The sequence below is a fragment of the Papaver somniferum genome, chromosome 6 (assembly GCF_003573695.1).
Source record: "Papaver somniferum cultivar HN1 chromosome 6, ASM357369v1, whole genome shotgun sequence".
Lineage (NCBI taxonomy): Eukaryota > Viridiplantae > Streptophyta > Magnoliopsida > Ranunculales > Papaveraceae > Papaver > Papaver somniferum.
Window position 1 is genome coordinate 177,882,114 of NC_039363.1, and position 21,172 is coordinate 177,903,285.

At 36.6% G+C, this 21,172-nt stretch overlaps 1 protein-coding gene and 1 pseudogene across 1 annotated transcript; both read left to right on the forward strand.

Annotated features, from left to right (window-relative positions):
- Window positions 1-12,068: 12,068 nt before the first annotated feature.
- Window positions 12,069-12,933, forward strand: LOC113290238 (histone H2A.1-like). Its single transcript, XM_026539839.1, has 2 exons — window positions 12,069-12,351; window positions 12,506-12,933. The coding sequence occupies exons 1-2, from the start codon at window positions 12,154-12,156 to the stop codon at window positions 12,746-12,748; spliced, it is 441 nt and encodes a 146-aa protein (XP_026395624.1). The 5' UTR covers window positions 12,069-12,153; the 3' UTR covers window positions 12,749-12,933.
- Window positions 12,934-13,387: 454 nt separating this feature from the next.
- On the forward strand, window positions 13,388-20,404 carry LOC113290237 (annotated as a pseudogene).
- Window positions 20,405-21,172: the final 768 nt, after the last annotated feature.

The following is a 21,172-nucleotide window of genomic DNA, read 5'->3' on the forward strand; positions in this document are numbered from 1 at the left end:
CGGGGGTGTAACAACCACACCCAACAATTCGTTTGGAAATCTGAGAGGACTTATTCCAATACACTTTTTAGAGAATCAACTAGACAGTCAGACTCAATCTAGAATAAAGTATATCAAAGAGTTTAATACCTATAACTCTTAATTCAATCCGCAATCAGCAAATAGAAATCTGGGCGCCCGATTGAATTAAGAGGAATTACTTAAACGGTACCAAAGACCAATGTTCAAGTGTCAATCAATGTAAATCAACAACCAAAGGTTGGATATTCTAATTGATTGATCTTAACGCACAACCTGCGATATTTCAATTATATAACAAAATATAATGCGGAAAAGAAAGAACACAGACACCAGAATTTTGTTAACGAGGAAACCGCAAATGCAGAAAAACCCCGGGACCTAGTCCAGATTGAACACCACACTGTATGAAGCCGCTACAGACACTAGCATACTACCAATTAACTTCGGACTGGACTGTAGTTGAACCCTAATCAATATCACACTGATTCAAGGTACAGTTGCGTTCCTTACATCTATGATCCCAGCAGGATACTACGCACTTGATTCCCTTAGCTGATCTCACCCACAACTAAGAGTTGTTACGACCGAAAGTCGAAGACTTGATAAACAAATCTATCTCACACAAAAAAGTCTACAGGATTGAATAAATTTGTCTCCCACAGAAATACCTAAGAGTTTTTTGTTCCGTCTTTTGATAAATCAAGGTGAACATGAACCAATTGATAAACCGAACTTATATTCCCAAAGAACAGCCTAGTATTATGAATCACCTCACAATAAACTTAATCGACTAGCGAAACAAGTTATTGTGGAATCACAAACGATGAGACGAAGGTGTTTGTGATTACTTTTCTATCTTGCCTATCAGATATATAAATCTGAAGCCAATTTTACAATTGCACTCAATCACGATAGGAACAGCAAGATCAGATCACGCAACTACAAAGAGAATAGTTGGGTATGGCAATACAATCCCAATGAAGTCTTCAAGTCGTTAACCTACAGGGTCTCGAGAAGAAACCTAAGGTTAAGGGAGAATCGACTCTTGTTATACAACTAGTAGCATACATGAGGTGTGGGGATTAGTTTTCCCAGTTGCTAAAGTTCTCCTTTATATAGTTTTCAAATCAGGGTTTGAAATCCAAGTTACATTGGTAACAAAGCATTCAATATTCACCGTTAGATGAAAAAACTGATTCAACCAAGCTAATATCTTTCAACTGTTAGATCGAACTTAGCTTGTTACACACAAATGAAATGTACCCTCATTTAGGTTTATGTAACTGTACTCAAACGTGTACACCATGTTGGTTCACAAATAGTTAACCGAGGTTAGCCATATGATTACTCTCATGTCAACCTTATTCATCTTAACCATAACTAGTTCAAATGACTCAAATGAAACTAGTTAAAGAGTTGTTCAATTGTTATATTCTCATGGATTTATACAAGAACACAATTGAAGCAAAATCGGTTTGATTCACTCGAATAAATACATGAACATTATAGCCACGGTTTGCAAAGATTGCATTCCTTATTGATAAATGTTTTAGGTTCATGTACAACCGATTTTATAAAGTAACCTGCTTAAGTATGCGTACGGGTTTGCGTACTTAAGTAACCGGATTTGAGTTTGTTTTAGTTTTCAAACTCAGCAGAAATTCACGGACGTGAACTTTCCGCCAGTATGCATACGGGTACGCGTACTTTAGGTAACTGGATGAGTTTGGTTTTGGTTTTCAAACTCAGCAGAAATTCACGGACGTGAACTTCCGCCAGTATGCGTATGGGTACGCATACTTTCCCAGTCTCCTAAAACATTTTTGTATACACACAAGTATGCATACTTTAGGCTCCCGGTTTTGGACTTATACACTAATGTGCGAACACACTATGCTTATATCCAAAGATGGTTACAGGATTCTAAACTCTTTATTTCAATCATTGAAACATTCTTCTATAATGACAATAGTCGTTTTCACACACTATTAGCATCAAAGTAATTTTCAAGATATTGAAATAATCATTATCGAAACATTCCAATTCTTACACCAAATGATTGTATCACACAAACCATGTAAGATGTTACTCAGCAATTTTCTCATAATATAAGATGAACTTGGTCGAAGCGAAAGCTTACCAACACATATTTCGAGAAATATGTAAAAGAGATATACTCAGCTCGAAATCTCAATTGTGTATAGAGAAAACTATATCGTAACACGACTTATGTCTCAATATAGGAGATAGAGTAGAAATAGACTTTCCAAGTGATAGATGAGTTTAAGTATCCATATACCTTTTGTCGATGAAGTTCCACAAAATCTCCTTAGTAGTTCTTCGTCTTCAAGTGATAAGCGTCGTGAAGTCTAAGCTCAACTACACAAACTATGTCCTAGTCTGAGACATCTATACATAGGCTAGAAATCAAGACTTATAGTTTTGATCACTAACATTGACAAACATGCTTGAGATAGCAATGCATGCGAGTTCGACCGAGCAGTGCTGTAACAATAACTTCTTATGTTAATCAGATAGGTTATTGTGAGGTCACCAATATTTCTAGAATGCTCTTCGGGAGTATAACACAGGATTATTAGTTGGTTCCTTTTCACCTTGATCTTTGTATCAAAAGACGAAACAAAAATAGAATAAACGATAGAGATATCCGTGGGAGACAAATTTGTTTATAAGTTTTCGACTTTGGGTCGTAGAAACTCTTAGTTATGGGTAAGATCAGCTAAGCGAATCAAGTGCGCAGAATCCGGCGTAGTTCTAAACGCGTAAGAAACACGACTGTACCTTAATCGGTGTGAGACTTGGTTAGGGCTCAACTACATTCTAGTCTGAAGTTAACTTGCAGTAGGCTAGTGTATGTAGCGGCTTAATCTAGTATGGTGTTCAATCTGAGGTCCCGGGCTTTTTCTGCATTTGAGGTTTCCTCGTTAACAAAATTTCTGGTGTATGTGTTATTTATTTTCCACATTATATTTGTTTATATAATTAAAATATCACAGGTTGTGCGTAGTTCAATCAGTTGATTAATCCGACCTTGTTTGTTGGATATAACTTGATTGACACTTGGGTAGGTCTTTGGTACCGTCCAAGTTATTTCTCATATCAATCAGGCTCACGGATTTCTGTTTGTTTGATTTGTTGATTGTGTTGAGAAATAGAGATAAATTTCTTTGATATATCTATTGATTGATCTCGCTTTTAAGTTGGTGCCCTCGGAATTATATTGGAGTTTAGTCCATACATATTGCAGAACGAATTATTGGGCGTGGTTATTATACCCCCCCCCCCCCTGTTTTTTCAATTGGCATCAGAATAGACAAACACTATAAACCTGATAAGTTTATGTTTGTTTGATCCTAAAAGTTGTCCTAATGGGAAATCACTTTGGGAAACTTGTTCTCCGCATCTGTAACGCACGCTAGAAATCCTTAAAGGTTGTTCAGAGTTTATTCTTTACAATACCTATGGTCTCTCAAGATAATCTCGAGTCAACTAAGACAAAAATCTTAGATGATGGAAAAGAACCAAAAGTAAAGGGCTCCTCTAAGAAAAATCGCTGCAAGAATTTTGTGAACAAAAGCTCAATGATATGGAATCTTACTAGATTGTCACTCTGTCTAATCGAGGAATACTATCATGATGGATTTATCAACAAAGATCTATTTACATCTTCTGAAGATATGTTTAAATTCTTCGAGCGACTTTATTCGATTAAGGAAAAATGTTATCCTGGTGTTTGTTCTGATTATGCTAAGTCATAGATTAATGATATGCAGACTGGTCTGGTTAACAACTCATGTAAAATCAATAAAAAAAATCTGCTGAGTGTGTTGCAAGTTCCAAGCATCGGAAGGGTTCACCCCTTAATCGTAAGAAGGAGGAGTCAAAAATATTTATTAACCCTGAGTATCATCATTTCTATGATTATACTACTGGTACATATCACAAATATAAACCTGAGATAGTGCGTGATCAGTATCCTGCCCATCTAGCCTCTTGGTAACAAGATTTGGCTTCATCCCGTCAGTATATAACTTGAGATCGGCAAGTTATGGTTTAATTATCTTTGTGATTTTGTATTTTGGGATAAGATTTTTTTTTGAACCCACAATTTGGGGATACCATCAGAAATTGGGGGATACTCACAGTTATATAGGACTAGATTTTGGTTAAGGGGTTTTTTTTAGTGATAAAAAGTCAACAATTTCCTTCACTTTAATATAAACTAAAAAGAAAATTTTAAAAGTATCCCCTCATTGTTTTTCACGATCTCTTGTTTTCTACTGCTGTTCCTCTTCTTCTTCTTCTTCGCTTCCTCCATAACTTCTTCAATTTATCATCAATTAATCGACGATCAAAACCACTCAATACAATGGCTCCGGTTAGAAGGTGATTAATACCCATTTAATTTCGTATTGATTTGATTAAATTTTGATGGGTTTTAATAAAAAATTAGGTTAACAGAAGAGTTGTCGGTATTGCTTAGTGTATGGGCGCAATACCGACTGTGACTATCGGTATTGATTTGATTTTAAACGCAATACCGACTGGGACTATCGGTATTGGCCGGTTGTTGAAGACAATACCGAAAGTTCTTTCACCTAACTAGTATTTGTTTTCAGAACCAACTTCAGGTGTAGACAATATCGAAAGTTGTTGAAGACAATACTGAAAGCTTCATAAACTCCACTTGCAGTCTTAAATGCCATTTCATCAAGGCCTTCGTGAATCATAGATGCAGCTACAACGTATGTTACTCCAATCCATTTTTCTTTTGACTGGATTGATGTCATGTCAACTGTCCTATCTGGTCATACACGTCTTTTTCCTTCTGAAATTCGATCCGGAAATGTTCCTCCGAAGCTGGACCACTTATCCTTGTTACGTGAGACGTGTTTGCATTTGCACTCATCACCCAAGGGAGACCAACTGGCGATTATTAAAGTAGTGAGACGTGTTTGCATTTGCAGCAACAATTTGGCATGATGAAAGTAACCAGTTACTATCAGATATTTCACATCGTCTTTAATGTTTTCTTGATTTATATGAGGGGAACACATCAAAGGTGAAGACTCACGTCACAAACAACTCTCGAAAAAAAAATTAAACACCTTTCCCTTTCACTTTCACCTATTATATATCCACTGAGAATTTACAAGAGATACAGTAAATTTATAAAAAGCACAGAACTAGCATCATCACCATGTTTTTGCACGCATGGTCTAATTTATTGATATAAAGGGAAACACATAAGTATGATATCAGGTTTTTGATAGAGTTGCATTGGTAACCACGTACTTGACACTGCATAAGCATACTCTTTCCATGTGTATGCCTCACAGCTAGACATAAGAATCAACGCGAAGGATAAATTGAGAAGCAACCTCAAAATTCACTTCGTTCACCATAAGTAAATTCGTTACCACCTAGTACATCAATGTTTGAGCGTCCGCATTTCAAATGTATTTCAGCACAACTGTTGCATCTTGGTCCACCATAGACTATAGTAGGACTTGCAATTGCCAATTCACTCATTACATCCATTATAGACGTTACATATCCTTTTTTGTTTCATTCATCTCAACCACACATATAATTTAGTTGTTGTTTCAACTACAGTTGCAAAAACATAAGTTCAACTCTCGCAGATAAATATATAACACAAAATTGTAAACATACATAATGATTTTATCAAGAACTTATGTGTTTGTTGGTTATTGATTGTAACACCTACATATGCTAGTATTGAAGTATGTTAGTAGTTAGCATCAAAAACATGGTGAAGGTGACAACAATGTTCGTGGTAGATCGTAAAAAATATTTTGCAGAATATCTTTTCATAACATTCATCATTATACTGGATAAAGCATGTCCGCTGAGACATCAATGATGCTTTGCGGACCAAAAATGTTGAGTCTGATGGATTATTGACGGTTGTGACATATCATTGTGTTAGATGAGGCATCAATAATATTTTAATAATTCGAATTGATGAGCATAGTTTGACGAGATTGCTGGATTAATCATGGACCAATATATATTTTGATGTGTCAGGCATTTGGTAACTATGAAATGCTCATCCTCGATCCATCTTGTCGTGAGTAGTCCGGATGAAAAAACAAAGATTATGATATTAAAATATTGGTAGACATACCAATGAAATATTGGTAGATCGACCAATGGAATATTTGATGATCGAAAACTGAAATACATTGAAACAATAAAATATTACTTCACCGAGTAATTAAAATATTGGGAGCAGACCGAATACTAAATTATTTAATTAATATATTGATAGTTGGATCAATATTTAAATTTTTAGTGGTCAGACGTAATTAGATTTATGGTATGCAGAATATCAAATATGAAACCATATTTTGGCAAGTGATGGACCAAGGAGATATTCATGGAAGACTGACCAATGGGTATGAGGATAGTCCATTAGTGGTGGTGTGACCGTCTAGGCGGTGTATGTGTTATTGTCCAATTGGTGTAAAGAGATTGACCATGTAATGACCCGTCCCTCCACCGATATTGTCCCCACTTAGCCACTGCGGTTATTCGGCAGTGTGGGGTTTTCAACGGGCATCGCTGTGGTCATCCAACAACAACTTCCCGGGAGGTCACCCATCCTTGGATTGCTCCCGTCCGAGCACGCTTAACTTCAGAGTTTTCTGCCAACTCTGGAGTCAATTGTGCTGAAAAGGCCTCGATGATAGGAAAGGACAAACCATTACTTATATTCCATTCGGCCAACCACTGCCAAATATCGGGTTATTACAATACCACCACCTTAAATTGGAGTCGTCCTCGGCTCCAGAATATATTCGCAAGCCCAAATCTCCGACGTTCCCTGCCCCTCATGAGAAGCACCTGGACCAACCCCGTCCAGCGTACCTTGCCACCCTCGGCAGGTGACCGTCGTCGGCTCTGATACCATTTGTAATGACCCGTCCCTCCACCGAAATTGTCCCCACTTAGCCACTGCGGTTATCCGGCAGTGTGGGTTTTTCAATGGGCATCGCTGCGGTCATCCAACAACAACTTCCCGGGAGGTCACCCATCCTTGGATTGCTCCCGCCCGAGCACGCTTAACTGCAGAGTTTTCTACCAACTCTGGAGTCAATTGTGCTGAAAAGGCCTCGGTAAAAAAGGAAAGGACAAACCATTAATTATATTCCATTCGGCCAACCACTGCCAAATATCGGGGTATTACAGACCAACATGGATTACAGGGATTAATGGGATAATTAATCAACATATGTGATGGACCTACCATGGTGGAAAAAGCGGACCTATCATGACTGGCCATGGTGGTCACGTGATAAACACATATTTTTTTGTCTGATTTGATCTCAACTGTCTAATTTGTTAGTACCATTTGCAGGTATTTTTAGAAAATAAAACTCGGTGGACCAATATGCGGGATTCCACGCATAAAAAGGAGTAAATGAAGTGATTTAATGGGTTAGGCCCAAAAAAAACATGACAATTATTGGGAGTATGGTGAGCATGACACGGAGTGTGTAGAATTGTGTCACATCGTGTGTATAAATGTGGACACCATTTGCAAGAGATTAATAATGAAAGAATATTTGAAGATATTTGACTTAAGGAAGAAAATAAACAAAATAAAGAAGGGAAAAAGAAAAATATGAAAGAATATTATTTTTTTATGGTTTGAATTAATTAAGAATTGTTTAGTTAGTAATGATGTTGGTAGTGGTCTATGCAGTTTTTTTTCATAGATTAGGTGTAGCTATTCAAAAGGGCGTTGGTGCCCAGCTTGTGGCTAGACTACCAACTAAAGCCTTGTGTGATTCTTAATTTTTAATTTAAAAATTACTAAATTACTAAATAATAATATATATTATCCAAACAAAGAAAATTTTGGTGGCATGTGGTTTAAATTATTTGACGCGTGGCACATTCTTATTGGAGGATTTTGCATTGTCCTTGTTAGAGCACTACTCGGTCGAACTCGCAACTGTTGCTATCTCAAGCTTGTTTGTTAAGTTTAGTTCATCAAAACTATATATATATACTTGATTTCTAGTCTACTTATAGTTGTGTCTCATATTATGATAGAATGAGTAGTTGAGGTTTATACTTCACGGCGTTCACCAATTGAAGAAGAAGATCTACTGAGGATTTTGGAGGAACTTCATCAACAAAAGGTATGTGGAGACTAAAACTTACCTATCACTTAGAAGTCTATTCTATTCTATCTTCTAATGAGACTAAGTCGTATAGCTATAGACTTTTACACTATACACATTTGATATTTCGAGCCAAGTTTATCAAGTCTTCGACTTTGGTTCGTAGCAACTCTTAGTTGTGGGTGAGATCAGCTAAGGGAATCAAGTGCGTAGTATCCTACTGGGATCAGAGACGTAAGGAACGCAACTGTACCTTGAATCAGTGTGAGATTGATTAGGGTTCAACTACAGCTCAGACCGAAGTTAGTTTGTAGTATGCTAGTGTATGTAGCGGCTTAATACAGTGTGGTGTTAAATCTGGACTAGGTCCCGAGTTTTTTTGGCATTTGTGGTTTCCTAGTTAACAAAACTTTTGGTGTCTGTGTTATTTCTTTTTCGCATTATATTTTGTTATATAATTGAAATATCACAGGTTGTGCGTTGAATCGATCAATCGGTAAATCCAACCTTTGGTTGTTGATTGAAATTGATTGATCCTTGAACATTGGTCTTTGGTACCATTCTAGTTATTTCTCTTGTATTCAATCAGGCTCGCAAATTCCTATTTGTTTGATTGCAGATTAAATCGAGAAATTGAGATATAACTCTTTGATATACTTTTTATTAAGATTTAGTCTGACTGTCTAGTTGATTCTTTTAAAAGTATATTGGAGTTAGTCCAAACAGATTGCTAAGCGAAATATTGGGTGAGGTTGTTAGACCCCCGCTTTTTCAACTCCTTTCTTCATGAAATTTATGTTCCTATAGCTGTTGACGACAAGGAGTTCAAGGACGATAAAGAATTTTTTAGAGGCCTTAATGTCTAGGAAAGTTCTTATGAGAATTTATTCTTGTGTTTTAAGAAGGATAACTAGGGTTTGGAATAACAATTATTGTGAGTACACATAGCTACTTCCAACGATTTTCATCTTGCAATTTTTTTAGATTAAATTCTAAAGTTTATTTGGAAGATGATGTTGCAGTATTATTCTTTATGGTTTCACATATTGCAACTTGTTATGGGATATGTGTGTTTACGTCCATGAACTATGATTGTCCCATATTTTCTCAAAAGTTAAGTCTATCATATGTCTTTATTCAAATATTGATAAAAGATAGAATGAACTTTTGACAACAAAAGTTAAGCCTATTATGTCATTATGCAAATATTGATGAAAGATATGATGAACTTTTGTCTACAAAGATTAAGTCTATACATGTCTCTATGCAAATATTGATGAAAAATAGAATGAATTTTTCAATATTCCGCAGTATTGGTCTTTCCCTGATCCACATCCTTGTGTAAATACTGTGCGGCTCCGTAAATTTTCTTGTGTGAGCATTTCCAATTAAATTAATCATGGGTTCTCTTGTGGTTAATTTAAATGAGTATTTTGGATACAAATTCATGTTTCATGTGATTTGTTAATACCAAAGAAATCATTTTTTTCTTGTGAAAGTAAGGTCACTCCTGTTGTTCTTTCGGGAATGACATTTTATGGGGCAGAGTTCTTAATTGAACTTGTGCTTAATTGCCAAATCTTTGTGGAGAGTGCGGTTGTGGAATATTGTAGGAGGTTGTGGATATTGTGATTCCACAATATCTTGTTTCGCTACCATGCGATTAAGATTATTGTGAGGTGATTGATATTTATAGGCTGTTCTTCGGGATATAAGTCCGATATATCAATTGGTTTTTGTTCACATTGATTTATCAAAAGACGGAACAAAACTCACAGGTTTTTTTTTGAGACATATTTATCTATTCAATAGACTTTTCTGTGTGAGACAGATTGGTTTATCAAGTCTTCGACTTTGTGTCGTAGCAACTCTTAGTTGTGGGTGAGATCAGCTAAGGGAATCAAGTTCGTAGAGTCCCGCTGGGATTCAGAGACGTAAGGAGCGCAACTGTACCTTGATCATTGTGAGATTGGTTAGGGTTCAACTACATTCCAGTCCGAAGTTAAATTGGAGTAGGCTAGTATTTGTAGCGGCTTAATACAGTTTGGTGTTCAAATCTGGACTAGGCCCCGGGGTTTTCCTTCATTTACGGTTTCCTCGTTAACAAAACTTCTGGTGTCTGTGTTATTTCTTTTCCGCATTATATTTATTTATATAATTGAAATATCACAGGTTATGCGTAAGTTCAATCAATTGTGAATCCAACCTTTGATTGTTGATTAAATTGATTGACACTTGGATATTGGTTTTTGATACCGTCCAAGTTATTTCTTATATTCAATCGGGCTCGAAAATTCCTATTTGTTTGATTGCAGATTGAATTGAGAAATTGAGACATAACTCTTTGATATACTTTTCTTAAGATTGAGTCTGACTGTCTAGTCGATTCTCTTGAAAGTATATTGGAGTTAGTCCATACATATTGCTAAGTGAAATACTGGGTGTGGTTGTTAGACCCCCGTTTTTTTATACATGAATGCCATGAGGCTTTTCGTCAGGCAAATGATGATCCTGGAAAAACCGAGGAAAGCATGAACGATATAATGTACGACTCAGTTATTTCAGTTTCATTTATGTGATATATGTTATGTTATAAATTGACATCTAATTTGTTTTGTTTTTTGTAGATGATCAGCTTCTAGAAATTCCATTCAATTTTGGTTACGTTGCTTGATTCACTACTGATTCAATTTATGTTATTTGAAGATAAGAATCAAGTTATGGTATTATCTGATTTGTGCCTGAATATTTTCATTGTTTCCAAGTCAAGGATCATCTTCTGGCACAAGAATCATAGACATAGGATGTGTAAATAGACCTGTAGACATGAAATGCTTGCTGTTGTGACTTGACTTTTCTAGGATTGTCGTGGAATAAAAATTAGTGTTGTTTTCTTCTTGTTTTAAGTAAAGTAAAGCTCTTAATTCCATTTCTGATCTAAATTGTTCTTAATTTTTGAGTGATTAGTATATCATGAATCATGATTGGGTTTTTAACCTTCGATTGTATGACAGTTCTTAGGAGCAGTTGAAAAATTTATTATGTTTGCATTGTTTTTCTTATGTGCACCAGTATTTCTTACTGATATATATTCGAATGTGGTTATGATCTGTAGGGAATAAATGGTGGTGGTTGTCAACCTTGAAGTGAGAGAATAATTTTGAAAAATATGATAAAGAGATGTGTTTCCTTGGGCCGTATAGATAGGAGTATGCCTCCATTAAATGATGAATATCATTTGGTCCAGATTGAACAAGTTTGTATAGAATCTGAGGGTCTTTGTGATGGCGATGGAACTTTTAAAGATGTTAACATAGGCGAGAATATTTTGTGGCCACAACACTATGTTTGTCCAATTGCCATAGATGATACTGGTTTTTAATGAAGTTGCAATTCTTGTTTTCTGTGGAGGTACTGACTTTTTAATGAACGCTTTGAGTTTGATAGATCTATATGCAAGATTGTGTCTAAATATATCGCGACGTATCCTCTATCCATGTAATATGAGGATTTAATCGTCATTCAACTGAACTTTGAGAAAACTCAAAATTCTTAGAAAAGAAACACAAATTCGCTCCCGCTGGAAGAAAAACTTCATACGGATCGATGACATGTAAAACCAAAAGTCATACGGATCGATGACATGTACAGAATTCTAACCGTCAGATATAAATCTCAAACTCAAAAACTCTATTCCCACCGAACAAATTTTGATTGGTTAAAAACAAACTCTACGGATCGCCTTAGCATATCATTTTCTAACCCTCAGATCATAATCTAAATACAAAAAGTCATACGGATCGATGACGTGTCTCATTTCGCAATTTGAGTATAAATAACCACCATTCTAGTCCAGAAAATTTCACAACTTGAAATCAAATCTCAATTCATTCTCAAAGACTCCTTTTTTTCTTTTTTTCATTTAGTTTTCAGAAGCTTAATCTCTTTAACAAGAATGGAAGGAGGAAAGGTTGGAAAGGGAGGAAGGAAAGGTGGAGACAGGAAGAAAGCAGTAACAAAATCAGTGAAAGCTGGATTACAATTCCCAGTTGGTAGAATCACTCGTTTCTTAAAGAAAGGTCGTTATGCTCAACGTGTTGGTTCCGGTGCTCCGGTCTATCTCGCCGCTGTTCTTGAGTATCTAGCTGCTGAGGTAAAAATTAAAACTCAATCTCTAATTTTTATTTTCAAGATTTTGATTTCGAGACAATTGATTGAAACCCTTTGGTTTGAGATGTGGGTTTTGCTCAATTTCTGATTTTGGATCTGGGTTTCTGTTTAATTTGATTTTGATTGTGTTTTCATAGGTTTTGGAATTGGCTGGAAATGCTGCCAGGGATAACAAGAAATCAAGGATTATACCAAGGCATGTACTATTAGCAGTAAGGAACGATGAAGAATTGGGAAAGCTACTCGCCGGTGTTACTATTGCTAGCGGTGGAGTTCTTCCAAATATCAACTCTGTTCTGTTGCCAAAGAAGGGTCTTGACAAGGAAACCACTACACCTAAATCCCCTGCTGGAAAATCTCCAAGGAAAGCTGCTGCCTAATTATGATCTAGTTCGCTCGCTTTTAACTTGTCTTACAGTCTACTATGTAATGAAATCTGGGATTTGAATGATCTTCTTTTGGGGGGTTTAGTTTTTATGATTTGAAATCACTTTTGGGTTTCAATGTTCATAGCGTTTACTAGAATGTAGCTAGCTAATCAATGGAATCGCTCTTTTTATCTCTATCTCTCGCCTTGTGTCTCTTAATGGATGAAATGACCCCTTTGGCACCCCTAATGATTATGTGATTGGTGAGTGTAAAACTGGAAGAATTAAGAAGGTTGATGATGGTTTGATCAACTGATTTGCCTTCATTTATTGTCATCCAGAACTACCTACTTCGTATACGTTAGGTAACTGCTGTTGCATTTCAAGTGTTTGTTAGATTGACTCACTGACCTCAAAGTTGTTTACACAGGAGATGGCAAGTCAATACCCTCACAAACAACCTTAATTTAACTGACCAGCCAGATTATTCTGCGAACTTGCCAACAACCTGGCTACTAGCTTTTACATTTTGGTAAACCGTGAACTTTACAATAGACCGGGTCTCAAATTGGACTAAGACCCACAATGTACATCTGGGCGCGTGAGAGGAGATGGGGTTTCTTGAAATGTGTATAGGATAACCTACTTCTCGAAGCAGTGAATCATATACGAGAAAAAAGAATGAAAAAAACAAGAAATTGATTCGATTGAAGAAAAACCAGGTCTCAACGAGCTCTATGGTTGCGTTCCATGATGTCCGATTAGCTCTATTATCTGCTTCATCTTCAACATCTTTCTCATCAGATGCATTCGTAGAGATGAAACCTGGTGAGATCGGTATCCGTCAAGAACATCTCCACAGAAGGGTACTTTTCCTCATTTTTAGGGTTTTTGTTCTTATTTCAGAAATCCAAAGAACATGTCTTTGAATTAGAGATATGGTTAATTTATTTGATGCTGATTAGGGTGAATCGTAATCTGTTATTACTGGGATTCAATTTCTTACAATTAGGTTAATGTGGAAGTTTAGCTATGTGGGGTTCATTAGACCATTTAGTTTTGGGCTTATTAAGCCATCTATTTATTTTACATTCACTTGTATTTTCTTGTCTGATCCTGTGAAGTTCATTATCTTTCATTTTATGTTATTTGCAGGTTGTAATCTACTACTCACCTGCTAGGAGTGCGAACCAACAAGGTTCCGAGGAAGTTGGAAAATGAAAGATCAATTTCATGCCAAACCAGAAGTATGTTTAATTATTTGCAATTTGTTTTTCTCTTCTAAATCTTTTGTAGGCAGTATACGTAGGTCGGAAAAAATGATTCTATTTCAACAGTGAAGGGAACTTGTAATGATGTATTTGCAGTAACAAAAGAGCAATCAGTTTAAAGACGGGTCTCATTGTCTGAGTGTAGGATAACTTAAAGACATCCTTCTCAGCTAGGTTGATACTAATCTTAGTCATTATTGAACTAATGTATAGCCTCATATCTAAACCTTAATCTTAAGTCTACGCATATATAAAATCAACGAAGCCTAGAACACAGAGGTATAATACAGGGAAGTATTCGCGGTATACAAGAGATATTTGATGTGTCAGGGCCTAAAGATAGCGTTGTTAAGAGGGTTTACTGGGTGCAGAACATCAACCAAGTACCAAGTTTAGTTCCTAATCTTGGAACCTATAGCCTGCAAGCAATAGTTAGGGAGGTTTTTTAACTACTTCGTCATTGAATACATATGCTGAGATTGTTGATAGTTAGTTTCACGTTTGCAGGTGGGGAAGTCCTTCGATGGGCTGGACATCAACTGGGGACCCATATGCCAATGTTGGCGATGCTGCACTTAGCTTCAAAAGTGAAGAAGCTGCAAAATTCTTTGCGGAGAAACATGGATGGGAGTATGTGGTATGTTTTGTTACCACTTGTAACTCCCAGCATTATCTACTATATTTTCCTTCTCTAGTAGAAGAGATTTTCTTGTATGATTAGTGGGAAATGACTACCTTTGTTTGCTCTGCAATTCATTATTTGACTACATATTTGCGAATCCATAAAACTTCTCCATTAAGGTAGTAGATTCCATTGTTTGTATGGTGCAAAACGTATAATAAGTCCTTAAGATTGTCTGTTGGTCAAGATTCAACAGACATAAAACTTCATTAAGGTGGTAGATTCCATTGTTTGTATGGTGCAAAACGTATAATAAGTCCTTAAGATTGTCTGTTGGTCAAGATTCAACAGTAGGTAGAGTTTTGGAACCTTTTGAATTGTTATGATATCTTGTTGTAGTTTGTATGTATTGTCAGTGTACAAAAATGTGTAGTTATTTTGATATTTTCCCATTTTGTCATATTCATCTATGCACCTGAAAATGTAATGTCTTCCATATCTTCTGCACTTGTGAGATTCATTGTCCCTGTTCTCAATGTAGACCCAATTCAATAGTCGATATATATCTATCAATTTATCTTCACTCACTTCTGATGCGCTGGCATGCATTTGATCTTCATTCGCTGAAGGTGTAAATACTGAGTTATATCATTTGAAATTCCAGTTTCATGCAACTTTGCTGTAAACAAGCCACGCTGTTTGATTTATAAATTGATAATCCTTTCACCTCTACCAATTCAGGGCATTTGATCAAACAGACATCTACTCAGTGAGATCCGATAGCTTCAGTATCATACACTTTAGTTTTGTTTGTAAATGTAATTTATTGTTGACAATGTTGATGAGAAAATCAGGAAACAATGCGATACATTATCTTGATTTCATCACCTTCTCATGCTATTTCTTGTAAGCCATTTACATTGGATGCTTGAATATCCTTTGTCTTCTATGATTTTATGTTACAACTTTCAACCATGTATTTTTCTTCTTCTTAGCTATAATTTAAAATAAATTACGTTCTCAATCATGCACATGATTATCAGGGATAGTACAAATAGTTGTAAGGTGAAGATGGTGTCTCAGTTATTTTTATGCATTTTCATTGTTAGCTTCTCTGTGTGATTTGGTAAAGCAGGACATTTTTACTTAACTTTTTTTGTTTTGGTGCAGGTTAAGAAGCACCATATGATAAGCATGCAAGTGCGACACTTTTATACCCGTATTTGCACTAGCTAAATCTCAATATTTCGCTAATAATTATATTTTAGAGCTTTTACAGGAATTATAAGTGAAATCCGCCCAACCGGAGAATACATGGTTTAGAAGCTAAATTGGCTCTTTCTACCTGCGGTGCTAAAGGATTGAGAGGTAAACTAGAGCCTGTGTGCTGGCAAGCCAAACAACTCATGGTCGCACCACCTTGTTTCATGGCCAAAGACATTACAAAACAAAGAATTTTCTTTGTTGGTTCAAGCGTGTGAGCTGCACCAGTGGGCTAAGAAGATCGGCGTGGCAGCATTCCTACCACATCTGGTTTCTATACATAACAAAAAGGAAATTTCATTTCCTATTCAAGAAAAGGAGATCTGAGTTCAACAACAGCAACAGTTCTGGGGGTTCCTACATGATCCGTAATTGGGTTAATCCAAACCTCCGAGAAGATCTAAAAGGCAGTAGTGATTGTTAGTGACACTGGAATCTGGGGTTGTCTAATGATGGTGCTGAGACGAGAGCGAATTTAATGGTTGAAGGGAAGGTGGTGCAGTTATCTTCGATGGTGAAATACTTGCCAGCAGCGGTACTGAACTGAAGTTTGCTGTTGGCTAGGGAGAATGAATTGGCAGATGCTGGTGCTTATATTGAACGTGAGAAGATGGAGAAAGTGATGTTGTTGCCAGACGTATGAATGGGTTGTGTCCAGATGCCGCATTTGGTTGAGCTGACTGTAATCAGAGGAAGGTGCTTACAAGTACATGGAGATGGAAATCAGCATGAGCAATGCTGTCTACAATGGGACAAGAATGGGCAGAAGCCGGACTTCACTGATGCCCTGAATTTGGAGTGGGGTTCTGGTGGCTGGATTGGGCTTTGGCAATATTGGCTCGGTTCCGTTTGAAGTCTTGGAGTGCATATAAATATGAGACGAACAAACTTGGGAGAGAAAGCCCTAATCAGGAAAGAAACGAGGTTTAAGCTTTCTTACTTTCGTTATGCTTAGCTGGTTATTTCCTTTATCAATTTAGATGGCTTTTGAGAAAACCATGACTTGGTAAACTATTGTTAGGGTGAAAGGATGAACGTAGGCAAGATTATTTGTGTTTATGAATCTCTCCGAATCAAATGCTTAATTTTATGTTTGAGTATCTCATATTGGTTTTTGTTCTTATAAATCTTTTCATGTTTTATGCCAAGTATACTACATAGGTAAGTTATAGAACAATCCCATTGAGACCAAATAATCCTTGGTCGATTATCAAGAATTCTTAATGACATATCTTCCATGTATAAGTAGCCAGGTGTTGCCACTTTACATGAGTTAAATAGAGACTCTTGCGAAAGAACATAAGTAAAACCTAGCGTATGACGAATTCCTGAATCCTTAATCTTTTCTCATCTTGCTTGACACTTCAACAGTTTTGCTTACATTGATTTTATTTGTTTATTTCCGTAGTATAAAGTTCTGAAAATTTCCACTTGAATTGATATTGATTAGGAAATCGATTGTATTAGTTAGAAGTAATTTAGAAACACTCCTCAACGAACCACATTTGCTGTTGTCTACAATTTCGACACCGTGCACTTACGGTAAAACAAAGTCGGTTTTCCGACTCATCAACAGCTGGATACCATACGCCACTTCCGAAGGTTTGTTTTTGAGCATGTATACTAGGGATGCGTGTAACAATCTTTTATGTGTATCTCGAAGGACCGGAAACCGTTAATCATGGTTGGGGCGAGGGAGGAATCTAAAAACCGCAAACTCGCCAAGGTAAAATGTTTATTAGGGCTTTACATTATTATGTCTGATCAGCTTCTTCTTCTTCTTCGAGATCATTCTCATCCAATGCATTGGTTCAGGGTATTAAACATAGTGAGCTTGGGATTAATTCTAATATATATAAAGAACATCTCCATAGAAGGGTAAGTTTTTCAATTACTGATAATCCTGTTCAAAATTTAATTCTCTTTTAGTTTCAGTGTCAATTTGAGCTTCCTTAGCTTATAGAAGTATCTATCAAACATTGGTAACTTAGGCTATCTAGTTGTTTTTGTGTCTGGATTTTCTGTCAAGTGAGCCTGTTGACATAAGGATTTTACCTAATTCCAAGCTGCAATGGAAAAGTTACAGTGAAACTGGAAGAAGCAGTTGTGAAATTATAGTTAGTTACTTCTTGTTTAGGGTTCACTTTTGTGTAATTTTCTCCCTGCAACAGAAAGCATAAGAATCATCCATCCTGTTGTATGAGGTATAAGAATTATCAATATTAGTGAGAGATACTTTTAGTGACGTTATTGTAGAACAATATGTTGGCCTTAGAAGCTAGAATTATGCTTACATTTGATTTTAAATATTACGGCAGGTTGCAATCAAAATAGTTTTTTATGCAACTGATTTGATGTCATGGTTGTCTGATACTCATACAAACACAAGCCAATCAATTTTACGATTGCTTGGATTGACAAATAAATTTATATGCAATCAACTATTGTGATGGCGGACAATGTAGAAAGCCATAATAAATTTGTTATGAGTCTATGTATCTTTGCTCAAACAACTGCGAACTGGCTAAATGTTTATATTATTGAAATACTAGGCAGTTCAGAGATTATATAGCTGACTATTTGAGTACTTAGAAACCTCGAGTGTTGTGTCTTGCGTACAATCTATATTCTAGTAGGTTTCAGAATTTAAACCAATAAACGACAAAAAAAATGAAACAAATTGACAGGGTTATATCTGTTGGGGGAAGTTACCGTGTTTACTGAGAGATGAATGGTATATTCAAATGTAAATCAACATTGGGCACCTATTTCCTTTTTAATGCATTTTATGTTTCTACTGATTTTCCAGGGACGTTCTTCTCCATCTGGCGGGAATCTGTGCACCATTGCATCCATATCCACGTCATCTAATAAAAGCCTAAGTACATCTGAATTTGAAGCTTTCTTCAAAGACAATGAAGAGGGTGATGCATCTTGTATCATTCAAGAAAAAGACTACATTCGCAAAAGCCACAACTCCAAAGAAGGTCTTTACGTTGTTGATCTCATCAACCAAGGTTCCATCGTACTGATCACACACTCTTTAATAAATTGCTCAAGAAATGCACCGATATGGGAAAACTAAGAGAAGGCAGAATGGTTCATGAGCATTTTCTCAAATCGAAATCTTTTCACCCTTAATACCATTATTAATATGTATACAAAGTGTGGTAGTTTGAATGATGCCAAGAAAATGTTTGATGAGTTGCCTTGCAAAGATATGGTTATGTGGACTGCTCTAGTTTCAGGATACTCTCAAAATGACGGACCTGAAGAAGCTCTTGCATTGTTTCCTCAGATGATTGGGCTCGGATTGAAACCAAATCAGTTCACCTTCGGCAGCCTTCTGAAGGCTTCTGGATCAGCAGTTGCTGATACACCTGGTAGGTAGGTACATGCTTTTGTAGTAAATTGTGGGTACAGTTCAGATGTTTATGTGGCTAGTTCTCTTGTGGATATGTATGCTAGGTTTGATAGAATGAAGAAGCTCAAGTAGTGTTTGATGGAATGGTAAGTAAAAATGAAGTCTCTTGCAATGCATTAATTGTATTTCATGCCAGAAAGGGTGAAGGAAAGGATGAAGCTGTTTTGGAGGATGCAAAGAGAAGGTTCTAAACCTACCCATTTCACGTATTCAAGTGTGTTTAAGGCTTGTGCTAGTACTGAATCTTTAGAGCAAGGAAAACGGGTTCATGCTCATATGCTTAACTCAGGGGGAAAGCTTATTGCTTTTGTCGGCAACACTATTCTTGACATGTACGCGAAGGCAGGTGGTATCGAGGATGCAAGGAAAATCTTTGATAGGTTGGAGAGCAGAGATGTTGTGTCGTGGAATTCTATGCCTACCGGGTTTGCTCAACATGGACAAGCAAGGGAAGCCGTTGAACTATTTGAAGAGATGCTTAAGATTGGAGTTTTACCAAATTATATAACCTTCCTTTGTGTTCTTACGGCTTGTAGTCATGGCGGGTCAGTGAATGAAGGGCTGTATTAGCTAATGACGATGCTCACCCACTGAATAAGGAAATCTGTAAAGTGTGGTTTGAGGTAAGTTAGAAAATTAAGCAGGCTGGGTATGTTCCGGATACGAGCCATGTTCTAGCGTTCACAGATCAACAGGAGAGGGAAGCTAGGTTAGCTTTAGCGTTTGCTTTTATTAGTACACCTCCTGGAACAAGGATTGTGATAATAAAGAACATCAGATTGTGTGGAGATTGTCATTCTGCAATCAAGTGATGGAGAGGGATGTTATTGTGAGAGACACCAAACGGTACCATCATTTCATGTAAAGATTACTGGTAGCAGGGACGGGCCTGTGAAGGCCCACCAAAACTTTTTTTTTTTTTTTTTGATTTATGGCACATGGACCGGGCCTCGTATAACCTTGCCCTATCAAGAAACAAAATCTAGAACGATTTTTTGGGGACCATGGTTTTTTTGGGGGACCATGGTTTTATTTTGGGTAAAGACATTAGAAGTAAATCTAGGTCACCCCTTATTTGAATATTTATATTAATATCTAAATTATCCTCCTGATTAATTTTGGGTGCTGATTAGTTAGTGTTAATAATAGTTAGTGTAATGATTAAGTTAAAGATAATTAGTGAGATTAAAAAATCAGATGGTTTTTTTTTTTAAAGAAGTAGAATTATTGAGAGAGTAAAGTTAGAGAAGATAAAGAAGGAAAACATGAAAAACGATGGATTTTACCAACCACAACCGGAGGAAGGGTATTTGGGTACACAGGTGTGCTTCAAACTTAGATAATGTTGGTTGAATTGCTCCAAACTTTAAAAAAAAACGAAAATTTTTATGTAGATTTGGGTCAGTTCGGTTACCATATGTCAAGAACATGTAACCGAACACACCTGAAAGTGTAGTTCGGTTACGTTTTCCAAACACGCAGGTTACCGAACTCTCTCGTTAATGGAGGTTTTGGTCGTACAGTGTAATGTTCGGTTACCTAGGATAAAATGGTAGGTAACCGAACTTTGAACTTAACAATTTATTTGGGTACATCTTGTGTGTTCGGTTAGTTCGTAAACTTCAACGCAACCAAGTTTCCAACCGAACTGCAGGTTAAAAGTAACCTAGTGTTAGAAGTTTGGCTGGTTCGCAAACTTCAACATATTTTGCGAATCAACCGAACTGGGCTTATATATGCATATACGCAATTAGGCAAACGTTCGGTTACTACGAAAGTTCGGTGATATCCTTATTCTGCGAAGGAACCGAACTTATGGACTTCTGTTGTTCTAATACAAGGAGGTCGGTTAAAAG

Coding starts and splice junctions, on each gene's coding strand:
- LOC113290238 (XM_026539839.1), top strand. CDS start 12,154: ATGGAAGGAGGAAAGGTTGGAAAGGGAGGAAGGAAAGGTGGAGACAGG. Junction 12,352..12,505: donor TTGAGTATCTAGCTGCTGAG/GTAAAAATTAAA, acceptor GTGTTTTCATAG/GTTTTGGAATTGGCTGGAAA.